This window comes from Ascaphus truei, chromosome 19 (genome assembly GCF_040206685.1).
Source record: "Ascaphus truei isolate aAscTru1 chromosome 19, aAscTru1.hap1, whole genome shotgun sequence".
In the NCBI taxonomy this organism is placed as follows: Eukaryota; Metazoa; Chordata; class Amphibia; order Anura; family Ascaphidae; genus Ascaphus; species Ascaphus truei.
In genome coordinates this window covers 9555452-9569057 of record NC_134501.1, presented here as the reverse complement: position 1 = coordinate 9569057, position 13606 = coordinate 9555452, and the positions used below count along the sequence as shown (strand labels likewise).

At 55.2% G+C, this 13606-nt stretch overlaps 1 protein-coding gene across 1 annotated transcript in view; it reads left to right on the top strand.

Moving 5' to 3' along the window:
* ZFHX3 (zinc finger homeobox 3) overlaps nt 1–13606 on the top strand; it is a 79915-nt gene that overhangs the window by 54315 nt on the left and 11994 nt on the right. The window contains 3 exon segments of the mRNA XM_075576473.1: nt 9280–9390; nt 9535–9662; nt 9806–10006. Coding sequence (XP_075432588.1) covers nt 9280–9390; nt 9535–9662; nt 9806–10006 — 440 coding nt within the window.

The window sequence follows — 13606 nt, the reverse complement described above, 5'->3', positions numbered from 1 at the left end:
TCCACGGCCTGCAGTAACACTGTGTCTCTAACACATCGGAGACAGTGGGCGGTGTCAATACGATGCCCGTTTCCCATTTTATTGTACCGGTAGGTTACCCTTAATTATCCATTACAATTACCCTACATTGGCAAGGCCAACACCTCCATAGACTTCTCCGACTGTGTCCTGAGGAATGGAAAGGTTTCCCTCTTACTTCACTGCTGGACACAAGCCGTCATTGGGGTAGATGCAAAATACGTTGTACAGGCAGATCAGAGAGCATGCTGGGAGTCCTGCCTGTCCCTCGTAGAGTGGCTGTTTGCCCTATCACAGTCTCCTAACAAGCCCGAAGCAAGTGGCAGCTGCTGGCTTGGAATTGATTTCATTAATTGTTATGCCAATAAGCCAGCTCGTTATGCCTGCTATTGGTTAAGAGGAGGGCTAACAAGTACGCTGATCAATGGAGCCAATAAAGATTTCACTCATTAACGAGCAGAGCACTAATTACTGTTATCCGGTGACCAATTAGGCTGGTGGCTCATGAGCTGGTGAGTATACTTCCTGCTCAGCTGGCAGATGACAAGCTGGGATAGCGGGTGGAGGGGCAGTGGGGACGGTGCGACATAGAGTTGGTCATTTATCAGGGTACAGGCAGCTGCCCGAAAGCTGGAGGGATGCGGTGTGATTGTTTTTGATGAAGAGGTTGGGGTTTGGCAGTTGAGCATGGTGTGATTGAACTAGTTGGGTTGGAAGGTGTAAGCAGAATCGCACTGATTAATGAGAGGCTAATGTATTTAGGAAAATAAACCACGTCCGTTTCACTAAAGGGCAGCAGCAGACGAGGGTAGGTAGGCTGCCATGGCCCATGTTTACTAAACCGTGCTGATCTTTACCATCCCTTCCCCGTGCATTGGCATGCTTTACCGCTTTGGAGTTGGTCCAAAGCAAAGTCCTCACCATTCCAGCGCGTCCTTTAATGCGCTGGATACACGGCAGGTTCTCCTGAGCGACAAACAGAGATCCAATACTGACATTGTGCAGTTTCTTATTTCTAGTTTCAGCATTAATAATAAGTGTGTCTGCCCTATTGTGGGTAAGTCGTTCTCGTGGCACAACTCCCAAGTATTTTGCTGTAGCAAATTGTGGTTGTCTCCTGGGGGGGCCCAGCCTCTCTCTCGTCGGTGTTCTTGGATGCACCGTTCGTAACTCTGGTTTCATGTTGTTCAGACTGTATGCCAGTGTGCAGTGTGCTGTGCAAGTTGCATGCTTGTGTTGTATGTTGGGAACCATTGCCAATGTAATCGCATGAGGGGAAGTGCTCTCTCATTTTGTCCCTCAACTGAGGTGCGTGTGAGTGGATAACATGCTGAAATAGCAGAGGAAGTGAGGGTGGGAGTTGTGCATGGTGACGGGCTGGGGGTAGATGGGTGTAAGGGGTAACAGGAGGTTGAAGCTCGTGGCTGCAGTGAGATGTCGGCAGAGGGCCCAAGAAACTGTTACTTCTCCCTTATTGACCTGATCAGAACCCTTGTGGGTTCCCTAATTGAAAATTAATATAGGATCAATGCAGGAGGCAATTTGCATATTGATTACACAGAGCTCTAAATGCACCGTGTGTCGCAGATTGATTCGAGATCCTTAGGCAGCTCAGGGAGGCGAGATGTACTGTAGATGGGAGAGATGCAAGCCAGAGTGTCTGTGTGTGTCTGTGTGTGTCTGTGTGTGTCTGTGTGTGTCTGTGTGTGTCTGTGTGTGTCTGTGTGTGTCTGTGTGTGTCTGTGTGTGTCTGTGTGTGTCTGTGTGTGTCTGTGTGTGTCTCTGTGTGTCTCTGTGTGTGTCTCTCTGTCTCTCTGTCTGCGTGTCTCTGGCTCTCTGTCTGCCTGTCTCTGTCTCTCTGTCTGCGTGTCTCTGTCTCTCTGTCTGCGTGTCTCTGTCTCTCTGTCTGCGTGTCTCTCTGTCTCTCTGTCTGCGTGTCTCTGTCTCTCTGTCTGCGTGTCTCTGTCTCTCTGTCTGCGTGTCTCTCTGTCTGCGTGTCTCTGTCTCTCTGTCTGCGTGTCTCTGTCTCTCTGTCTGTGTGTCTCTGTCTGTCTGCGCGTGTCTCTGTCTCTCTGTCTGCGTGTCTGTCTCTCTGTCTGCGTGTCTATGTCTCTCTGTCTCTCTGTCTGCGTGTCTATGTCTCTCTGTCTGCGTGTCTTTGTGTGTCTCTGTCTCTCTGTCTGCGTCTCTCTGTCTCTCTGTCTCTGTCTGCATGTCTCTGTCTCTCTGTCTGCGTGTCTCTGTCTCTCTGTCTGCGTGTCTCTGTCTCTCTGTCTGCGTGTCTCTGTCTCTCTGTCTGCGTGTCTCTCTGTCTGCGTGTCTCTCTGTCTCTCTGTCTGCGTGTCTCTGTCTCTCTGTCTGCGTGTCTCTCTGTCTCTCTGTCTGCGTGTCTCTCTGTCTCTGTCTGCGTGTCTCTCTGTCTCTCTGTCTGCGTGTCTCTCTGTCTGCGTGTCTCTCTGTCTCTCTGTCTGCGTGTCTCTCTGTCTCTCTGTCTCTCTGTCTGCGTGTCTCTCTGTCTCTCTGTCTGCGTGTCTCTCTGTCTCTCTGTCTCTCTGTCTGCGTGTCTCTCTGTCTCTCTGTCTGCGTGTCTCTGTCTCTCTGTCTGCGTGTCTCTCTGTCTCTCTGTCTGCGTGTCTCTCTGTCTCTCTGTCTCTCTGTCTCTCTGTCTCTCTGTCTGCGTGTCTCTCTGTCTCTCTGTCTGCGTGTCTCTGTCTCTCTGTCTGCGTGTCTCTGTGTCTCTCTGTCTCTCTGTCTGCGTGTCTCTGTCTCTCTGTCTGCGTGTCTCTGTCTCTCTGTCTGCGTGTCTCTGTCTCTCTGTCTGCGTGTCTCTCTGTCTCTCTGTCTGCGTGTCTCTGTCTCTCTGTCTGCGTGTCTCTCTGTCTCTCTGTCTGCGTGTCTCTCTGTCTCTCTGTCTGCGTGTCTCTCTGTCTCTCTGTCTGCGTGTCTCTCTGTCTCTCTGTCTGCGTGTCTCTCTGTCTCTCTGTCTCTCTGTCTCTCTGTCTCTCTGTCTCTCTGTCTCTCTGTCTCTCTGTCTGCGTGTCTCTCTGTCTCTCTGTCTGCGTGTCTCTCTGTCTCTCTGTCTGCGTGTCTCTCTGTCTCTCTGTCTGCGTGTCTCTCTGTCTCTCTGTCTGCGTGTCTCTCTGTCTCTCTGTCTGCGTGTCTCTGTCTCTCTATCTGCGTGTCTCTGTCTCTCTATCTGCCTGTCTCTGTCTCTCTATCTGCCTGTCTCTGTCTCTCTGTCTGCGTGTCTCTGTCTCTCTGTCTGCGTGTCTCTCTGTCTCTCTGTCTGCGTGTCTCTGTGTCTCTCTGTCTGCGTGTCTCTGTCTCTCTGTCTGCGTGTCTCTGTCTCTCTGTCTGCGTGTCTCTGTCTCTCTGTCTGCGTGTCTCTGTCTCTCTGTCTGCGTGTCTCTGTCTGCGTGTCTCTCTGTCTCTCTGTCTGCGTGTCTCTCTGTCTGCGTGTCTCTCTGTCTGCGTGTCTCTCTGTCTGCGTGTCTCTCTGTCTCTCTGTCTGCGTGTCTCTCTGTCTGCGTGTCTCTCTGTCTGCGTGTCTCTCTGTCTGCATGTCTCTCTGTCTGCGTGTGTCTCTGTCTCTCTGTCTGCGTGTCTCTCTGTCTCTCTGTCTGCGTGTCTCTGGCTCTCTGGCTCTCTGTCTGCCTGTCTCTGTCTCTCTATCTGCCTGTCTCTGTCTCTCTGTCTGCGTGTTTCTGTCTCTCTGTCTGCGTGTCTCTCTGTCTGCGTGTCTCTCTGTCTGCGTGTCTGTCTCTCTGTCTGCATGTCTCTCTCTCTGTCTGCATGTCTCTGTCTCTCTGTCTGCGTGTCTCTGTCTCTCTGTCTGCGTGTCTCTGTCTCTCTGTCTGCGTGTCTCTGTCTCTCTGTCTGCGTGTCTCTGTCTCTCTGTCTGCATGTCTCTCTGTCTCTCTGTCTGCGTGTCTCTCTGTCTCTCTGTCTGCGTGTCTCTCTGTCTCTCTGTCTGCGTGTGTCTCTGTCTCTCTGTCTGCGTGTCTCTCTGTCTGCGTGTGTCTGTCTCTCTGTCTGCGTGTGTCTCTGTCTCTCTGTCTGCGTGTCTCTCTGTCTCTCTGTCTGCGTGTCTCTCTGTCTCTCTGTCTGCGTGTCTCTCTGTCTCTCTGTCTGCGTGTCTCTCTGTCTCTCTGTCTGTGTGTCTCTGTCTCTCTGTCTGCGTGTGTCTCTGTCTCTCTGGCTCTCTGTCTGGGTGTCTCTCTCTGTCTGGGTGTCTCTCTGTTTGGGTGTCTCTCTCTGTCTGGGTGTCTCTCTGTCTGCGTGTCTCTCTGTCTGCGTGTCTCTCTGTCTGCGTGTCTCTCTGTCTGCGTGTCTCTCTGTCTGCGTGTCTCTCTGTCTGCGTGTCTCTCTGTCTGCGTGTCTGTCTGCGTGTCTGTCTCTCTGTCTGCGTGTCTCTGTCTCTCTGTCTCTCTGTCTGCGTGTCTCTGTCTCTCTGTCTGCGTGTCTCTGTCTCTCTGTCTGCGTGTCTCTGTCTCTCTGTCTGCGTGTCTCTGTCTCTCTGTCTGCGTGTCTCTGTCTCTCTGTCTGCGTGTCTCTGTCTCTCTGTCTGCGTGTCTCTGTCTCTCTGTCTGCGTGTCTCTGTCTCTCTGTCTGCGTGTCTCTGTCTCTCTGTCTGCGTGTCTCTGTCTCTCTGTCTGCGTGTCTCTGTCTCTCTGTCTGCGTGTCTCTCTGTCTCTCTGTCTGCGTGTCTCTCTGTCTGCGTGTCTCTGTCTCTCTGTCTGTGTGTCTCTGTCTGTCTGCGCGTGTCTCTGTCTCTTGTCTGCGTGTCTGTCTCTCTGTCTGCGTGTCTATGTCTCTCTGTCTCTCTGTCTGCGTGTCTATGTCTCTCTGTCTGCGTGTCTTTGTGTGTCTCTGTCTCTCTGTCTGCGTCTCTCTGTCTCTCTGTCTCTGTCTGCATGTCTCTGTCTCTCTGTCTGCGTGTCTCTGTCTCTCTGTCTGCGTGTCTCTGTCTCTCTGTCTGCGTGTCTCTGTCTCTGTCTGCGTGTCTGTCTCTCTGTCTGCGTGTCTCTGTCTCTCTCCTACAGCTGGAGCAGACATAAATAAAAAAAATATCACAACCTGTACACAACTATATATTTCTTCAGGGCCACTAAGATGTGTGTGTGTGTGTGTGTGTGTGTGTGTGTGTGTGTGTGTGTGTGTGTGTGTGTGTGTGTGTGTGTGTGTGCGGTTTTTGTACACCTTCGGTATGTATTGCACATGCTATTATAAGACCTCTGTTTGCAGAGCACGATGCACACTCGTCTAATTCCTCAGGCCTGTTGAGTCCAGTCCTGGTTTTTAAAGTCACATCCCTTTATAATTATGAGATGTGTTCCTCATGAATAGAAGCTAAAAACCAGGAGTGGAGCGCACTGCGCATGACATGTGGCGCTGGTTTGGGATGCTGCAATGTGAGTGAGGTGCCGGGCTGCCTGTAATCTATGGAGATGGCTACAAGGGCTAATTTGTGTGTGTGTGTGTGTGGGGGGGGGGAGAGATATATAGGACTTGTTATGCCGTTTGCGCAGATTACACAGGGAGGCTGACGTGACTCTCGGGGAGGGCTGTGTTCCAGGTGAGGGACAGTGACGCCACAGCCTGTCACCTCCATATTCTCGTGTCGCTGCTCTGGCACACGCCTCCCATTGTCCCCCCATACTTACATTTCTCATGGGGATGTCCGGAACAGGAGGAAGACATTGTCCGGGAATCATCACGCCGCGATGCCGGGAATTCTGCCCGATCTGGTGCTCACCGCTGTTCAAGTCAATGGCAGTTAGCCGCATCGTGCGCCATACGCTGCATCGCCCTTTGATATCGTGCGCCATACGCTGCATCGCCCTTTGATATCGTGCGCCGTACGCTGCATCGCCCTTTGATATCGTGCGCCATACGCTGCATCGCCCTTTGATATCGTGCGCCATACGCTGCATCGCGCTTTGATATCGTGCGCCGTACGCTGCATCGCCCTTTGATATCGTGCGGCGTGCGCTGCATCGCCCTTTGATATCGTGCGGCGTACGCTGCATCGCCCTTTGATATCGTGCGCCATACGCTGCATCGCCCTTTGATATCGTGCGGCGTACGCTGCATCGCCCTTTGATATCGTGCGCCGTATGCTGCATCGCCCTTTGATATCGTGCGCCATACGCTGCATCGCCCTTTGATATCGTGCGGCGTACGCTGCATCGCGCTTTGATATCGTGCGGCGTACGCTGCATCGCCCTTTGATATCGTGCGCCATACGCTGCATCGCCCTTTGATATCGTGCGCCATACGCTGCTTCGCCCTTTGATATCGTGCGCCATACGCTGCATCGCGCTTTGATATCGTGCGCCATACGCTGCATCGCGCTTTGATATCGTGCGGCGTACGCTGCATCGCGCTTTGATATCGTGCGCCGTACGCTGTATCGCGCTTTGATATCGTGCGCCATACGCTGCATCGCAGGTCTGCTCTACAAGGAATGCTCTGCACACTATAAAATACATAGCTGTGTGTGTATATGTATGTATATGTGTATATATGTATATGTATGTATATATACATACCTACATACATACATACATATCTAGATCTATACAGTGTTCGACAAATCCATTAAAATACAGGCCCGTGGCGACCTCCTCATGGCTGACACCAAGCAGGGCGGGATTGGGAGCGGGACTAGATGGCGAGTAGATTTTTTGGTGATATGTCAACCTATATATATGTGTGTGTGTGTGTGTGTGTGTGTGTGTATTCTCGCTCTGTCATGCATACATACATAACTTGCTCTGTCTGACAATATTGCTGGTCACAATATAGATTTACATTTGTATACTTCGCTGTACTCATTACAGCTATACATCGCTCTGTGCACATACATTGCGGTGGCAAATACAGATTTACACTGCCTTGCACGGATCTGTTCAGCTCTGCACTGCAGACTTTGCACAGACCTGGCGTGTGGACGATCTGAGCAGAAGCAGCGAGGGTCCCTCTGTGGGGGGATTCCTGCCTCCGAGCTGACACTTTCTGGGGACACTCGCTCTGGGCAGGTTCAATAAGAAGGCAGGTGTTGCCACTAGTTGTAGGAAGTCCTCAGACATGGCCGTGGAAGGTGTTTATTCTCAGGCTGGCCTCGGCTCCCTCCTCTGCCTCCCCATGCTAAGGAGGACACCTGTGGCCCATGTGTGGAACTGCGCACAGAACGAGCAATCACAGAGCAGCAGCGCCAGGCAAGGAACTATTTCCCAGATCCCTTTGCTGAGATCCCGGAGGCTTATAGGGTATGAAAAGCAACATTGCTATTTCGTGGTGCATTTTCAGTAATGCAATGAGCCCAAAAATAAACCACAATACACCAAAAATGGTATCTGCGGCACGAAATTTCAAACACGCGGTGGTATTACGGGGAAATGTCGCGCTCCTGTCGGAAAATGCCTTGTATTAAACATACAGGAACCAGGGTGGGTACGGAAGGGGCCCGATTTCCCCCGTGTCACGGGACTAAGCGCGCCCGGGCGGCCAAAGTGCGGCAAATTGTACAGCGGCGACCTGCCAGGCGGTTGATTCGTGGTTGCGGCAGACTGCCAGCGGCGCTTTGGTCACGGCCAAAGGTCCTAGACCGGGGTGGGTAGCCATGTTGGTCCTTTCTCCCATGTAGTAGAATAAAGGAGGGAATGGTGCAAGGGGGTGGGTTACCGTAGGTGGTCTATCCATGGCCAAATTGAGCATCTATTATTTATTGGCCAGATGTGACCATGCCTATAATCTTGTACCTGAGTTTGTATAACACAATGTGTAATTATGCGTGATTAATTACACTAATCAACGACTGTATTATATATCTGTGTGACTGCAGCTAATGTCCAAAGGATAATGACTGAATATTTATATGACGAAACGTGTGTGTGTGTGTGTGTGTACATATATACACACTAGTGCTTCATGTGCTGCCCTCATCCCAGTCCCTCCCCCGCACACTCCGCTGCCCTCCTCCCCAGTCCCCCCCGCACACTCCGCTGCCCCTCCTACCAGTCCCCCCCGCACACTCCGCTGCCCTCCTACCAGTCCCCCCCGCACACTCCGCTGCCCTCCTCCCAGTCCCCCCCGCACACTCCGCTGCCCTTCTCCCAGTCGTCGTCCCCACCCCCGCACACTCCGCTGCCCTCCTCCCAGTCCCCCCCCCCCGCACACTCCGCTGCCCTCCTCCCAGTCGCCCCCCCGCACACTCCGCTGCCCCCCTCCCAGTCGTCGTTCCCCCCCCCCCTCCGCACACTCCCGCTGCCCTCCTCCCAGTCCCTCCCCACACACACGTCCGCTGCCCTCCTCCCAGTCCCCCCCCACCCCCGCACACTCCGCTGCCCTCCTCCCAGTCCCTCCACACACTCCGCTGCCCTCCTCCCAGTCTCCCCCCCACCCCGCACACTCCGCTGCCCTCCTCCCAGTCGTCGTTCCCCCCGCACACTCCGCTGCCCTCCTCCAGTCGTCGTTCCCCCCCGCACACTCCGCTGCCCTCCTCCCAGTCGCCCCCCCCGCACACTCCGCTGCCCCCTCCCAGTCCCCCCCCGCACACTCCGCTGCCCTCCTCCCAGTCGCCCCCCCCCCGCACACTCCGCTTCCCTCCTCCCAGTCCCTCCCACACACACTCCGCTGCCCTCCTCCCAGTCCCCCCCACCCCCGCACATTCCGCTGCCCCCCTCCCAGTCCCTCCCCCACACACTCCGCTGCCCTCCTCCCAGTCCCACCCCACCCCCGTACACTCCGCTGCCCCCCTCCCAGTTCCCCCCCCGCACACTCCGCTGCCCCCCTCCCAGTCCCCCCCCGCACACTCCGCTGCCCCCCTCCCAGTTCCCCCCCGCACACTCCGCTGCCCCCCCTCCCAGTCCCCCCCCCGCACACTCCGCTGCCCCCCTCCCAGTTCCCCCCCGCACACTCCGCTGCCCCCCCTCCCAGTCCCTCCCCCGCACACTCCTCCGCTGCCCCCCCCTCCCAGTCCCCCCCCGCACACTCCGCTGCCCCCCTCCCAGTCCCCCCCCGCACACTCCGCTGCCCCCCTCCCAGTCCCCCCCCCACACACTCCGCTGCCCTCCTCCCAGTCCCTCCCCCACACACTCCGCTGCCCTCCTCCCAGTCCCCCCCACTCCCGCACACTCCGCTGCCCTCCTCTCAGTCGTCGTCGTCCCCCCCGCACACTCCGTTGCCCTCCTCCCAATCGCCCTCCCCCCACACACTCCGCTGCCCCCCCTCCATGCTTAGTTATCTCTTGCTTTTCAGAGGAGCCGATAGAAGATGCTGAGGGGGCCTGCGAGGCTGCCACTGACCTAGAAGATTTACCCAAAGACCACGAGCCTGAGGATGCAAAGGACACTAGTAGCAGGAGTACGGGTACGGTACACGAGGACAGAGTCTGGCATGTATCCAGTACATGTACACGTATGCAGATCAATATCACATTACACAATGTTATTACAATTACCTGATTTTCAGTCCCTGACATCTTTTTTTTGTCCCCCTCCCCCCCCCCCCCAGCTCCTCCTAACCCCCCCGAGAAGGACCCTCCTGACTCTGTGCCCTGCAAGCATCCGTCTCTCCCTGGCACCGAGCTGCCCCTGCCTTCAAAGCGCCCCAAATGTGCGGAGGAAAAGAAACCCGAGCAGGTGACCGCCTCAGCCGCTTTACACAAGTTCCCCGATCTCGTCTTCTGTCTCTGTGACCCGCCTTCCACTCCCGTCCTCCTCCTCCGTGCCCGGTGACCCCTCTCTCCCGCGTCCTCCCCCGGCTCACTCTCTGCTCTCTCCAGGTGTACCAGTGCCCGTACTGCAAGTACAGTAATGCCGACGTGAACCGCCTGCGGGTCCATGCCATGACGCAGCACTCGGTGCAGCCTCTGCTGCGCTGCCCGCTCTGCCAGGACATGCTGAACAACAAGATACACCTGCAGCTGCACCTCACTCACCTGCACAGCGTGGCGCCCGACTGCGTGGACAAACTCATATTCACGGTGAGTGTCCGGTCAAGGTTCAGAGGGAAGCCCCTCCCTGCTTTACACAGGTCAGAGGTCAGGCGCTCAAGGGGATTGATTGCCCTGGTACCCGGAGGGCATTAGCTGGGTTGGTAGCAGAAATACAGGAAACGGGGGCGGTGCACAGCCGAAGAAAACTCCACCAGGCAAGGTAAGTGCAGTAAACTTCTGTTTATTGGCACATTTGGGTTAAAAAAAAACACTAACGCGTTTCGAGCATGAGGCCCTTTTATCAAAGAGACTATGAATGAGAAATATTTTATAAAGGGCTTTTAAAGGGCAATCCCTCCTAGCACCAAAGTGAACTAATTCCAATGACCTATTTAAGGGTCTCATGCGGGCAATTAATACACTCCCCCCCCCCCCCAAATCTGACACCTGTAAGTTTTTTTTCATTTATTTTTTAAAGTGAGACTTGGGAGGGGCGTGATTTCCGCTGGCTGCTGCACGTGTGTGTGATGTCACTGTGTGATGTCACTGTGACAGGGGGGGATAAGGGGAAAGAAAACGCTTGGCTGACAAACACTCCCCCCCCCTCTTCATTCAGAGGCCCCTAAGGCTGTGATTATACCAGAAATCGGGGGGCACCACGCAGCTTCGAAACCAAACAATCAAATGCACTGAAAGCGCACCTACCAACCGCGACGGTAACGCCGCGACGTGCCGCAAAGTTTGTCTCCTGAAGAGATTCGAGATTTTGTTTTTCACAAGCAACGGCCAATCACAGTGCATTGTAAACAACCAAACACACACACACATTATACACACACACGCACATCTATATATATTACACACACGCACATATATATATATATATATATTAGCTGAGACCCGGCGTTGCCCGGGATGTAATGTTCCTTCTCCTCTCTCCTCCCTCCTCCTCTCTTCCCCCCTCTCCCCTCTCTCTTCCCCCCTCCCCCTCTCTCTTCCCCCCTCCCCCTCTCTCTTCCCCTGTCTCCCTCTCTCTCTCTCTCTCTCTCTCTCTCTCTCTTCCCCCCCTCTCTCTCTCTCTCACCTCTCTCTCTCTCTCTTCCCCCCTCCCTCTCTCTCTCGCACTTCCCGTCTACCCCCTCTCTCTCTCTTCCCCTGTCTCCCCCCTCTCTGTTTGTCCCCCGTTCCCATCAATCCAGCTCCCCCCCTTTTACAGGTCCGGTCCCCCGCCCCCCTTTCCAGCTCCGTTCCCCCCTCCTTTACAGCTTCAGTCAGTCAGTGTGTGTGCGCGTGCGTCAGTCAGTCAGTGTGTGTGTGTGTGTGTGTGTGTGTGTGTGCGTCAGTCATTGGGTGTGTGTGTGTGTGTGTGTGTGCGTCAGTCATTGGGTGTGTGTGTGTGTGTGTGCGTCAGTCATTGGGTGTGTGTGTGTGTGCGTCAGTCATTGGGTGTGTGTGCGTGTAACGGACTTGCTCACCACAAACCTGGACCGGACCGCAGGGCTGAGGTGGGGATAGATATACACCGACCTGAGACCACGAAGCCTGATCCGGGTTGCGAATTCCGTGGTCGTACGTAGCAGGGTCGGTACTGGAGAAGGCAGGATAATCCGTGGACAAGCCGGGGTCAGGATAGGAGAAGGCTGGGTAAACAATATCCATGCTGGGGTTTGGCAACAGGACGCTTGGGAGTAGATCTGCAGCAGGGAGGAGATTGCAGCAGGTAACAACGATGCAGGCCTCTACAAGGAGAATATGCAGCAGGTATCCGAAGCACCGATGTAGGCCTCTGCAGGAGAGAATAGGGGATCCGGTGCGTCAGCACAGAACAGCACCCCCTAGCCGGGTACAGCTGTGAGTAGTGGAGACCACCGGGAGGAGGAGATTGCAGCAGGTAACAACGATGCAGGCCTCTACAAGGAGAATATGCAGCAGGTATCCGGAAGCACCGATGCAGGCCTCTGCAGGAGAGAAAACAGAACAGGTACTGCAGACAGGACAGAAACACTGAGGCTTCAGTGTAACCGCGGCCGCGCGGTGGCGTCTGCCAGTAACAGAGAACTAAGACCAGGAGGCCAGGCAGGCCCAACACAGGCTGTGGCAAACACAGTTACTAGAAAGTCTATGACCAGCAGCCTCCTGGTGGGCGGGGCAGGAGTTAAGTAGAACAGACAGCCAATGAGAGAGAGCTGCACAGGAGGCAGCATGAAGCAGGCTGCAGTACAATAGCAGAAGCAGGTGATTCTGATTGCAGGTACAAGGGAAGGTTTTCCTACAAGCTGCAAGGTTCTGTAAGGACAAGGTTTCAGCAAAACCCAGGAGCGGATTCCTTACAGTGCGTCAGTCAGTGTGTGTGTGTGTGTGTGTGTGTGTGTGTGTGTGCGTAAGTCAGTGGGTGTGTGTGGATGTGCGCATCAGTGTGCGTGTGCGCATCAGTGTGTGTGTGTGTGTGTGTGTGTGTGTGCACGCGCACGGCCGGCTGATGTGTGTGTGTGTGTGTCTGTGTGCGTGCGTCAGTCAGTGTGTGTGTGTGTGTGTGTGTGTGTGTGTGTGTGTGTGTGTGTGTGTGTGTGTGTGTGTGTGTGTGTGTGTGTTTCAGACAGGCAGTTCGTGTTGCAGTTCCTGTGTCAGTCAGTTTGTTGTTGTGTGCCCCCCCTCTGCTTTTTCCTCTGCCGTGCCGCGAAGGGGGGGTGGGGGGTGGTTGTTGATAGCTGCTGGCACCGGCCCGGCCGCGTGGGGGGGGGGGTTTGGGTGGCGCACCCCGGTGCTCCTGGCCCTGCCGCGGGGGGGGGGGGGGGGCGTTGGTGAGGTACCTGGCTGCTGGCACTCCCGGCGGTAATATGTGAGGCTGCGGCGTGTGAGAGGCGGCGGCGTCGGTTACTCGGCGGGAGGCGGCGGGAGTTTTGCGGGCGGGAGGCGGCGTATCGAGAGGTGAGGGGGGCGTTTGAGGTGAAGCTGTGGCACCGAGGAGCGAGCGCCGCTGGCCGTGGGTAGCGGTGCAGAGGCTGGGGTTTGCTGTGGGTGTGGGGGGGGAATGTGGGGAGAGGCGGCGGCACCGAGGAGCGGGCAGCGTTGGGTAGCTGTGTCGGCGGCGGGTGAGTGTGACCAATGAGGCGGGCGGGGCTGGTCCACGGACCAATCTGATTGGCCAGAGGGTGAGTGACAGACCAACTGACCAATCAGATTGGCCTTTGGGACAGTACATACAACGTTTAAAAAAAATATATATATATATAGATTACACACACACACAATTTATATAAATACACACACACACACAATGACGTCACCGGATTGCTTTGCAGTTTCTGGTATAATTGAGGCCTACGACAGGGAAGCACATGCTTCCCCCGGTGCTCACGCGCGCCTCCCCCCCCCCCCCCCTACCTTGGAGCTGCGGGGTCATGTCACGTCACCTGACCCCTGTTGCCATGGCGATGCGTCACACAACCATCTGATTCACGGTAAGTTGAGAGTTGCAGATCACCGGCATTCCATTTAAATGCCTTGGGGAAGAGCGCGGGGCCTCTGCAACCGCCTGCGCCCCACCCAGAAAAATCTCCTGCCCCCTCCCCCCCCTGCTTGAGCACCCCTGCCCTAAGACATGAAGCTGGCTCACTGGGATAGCGCCTCTTCGTACGTACAAGCGGG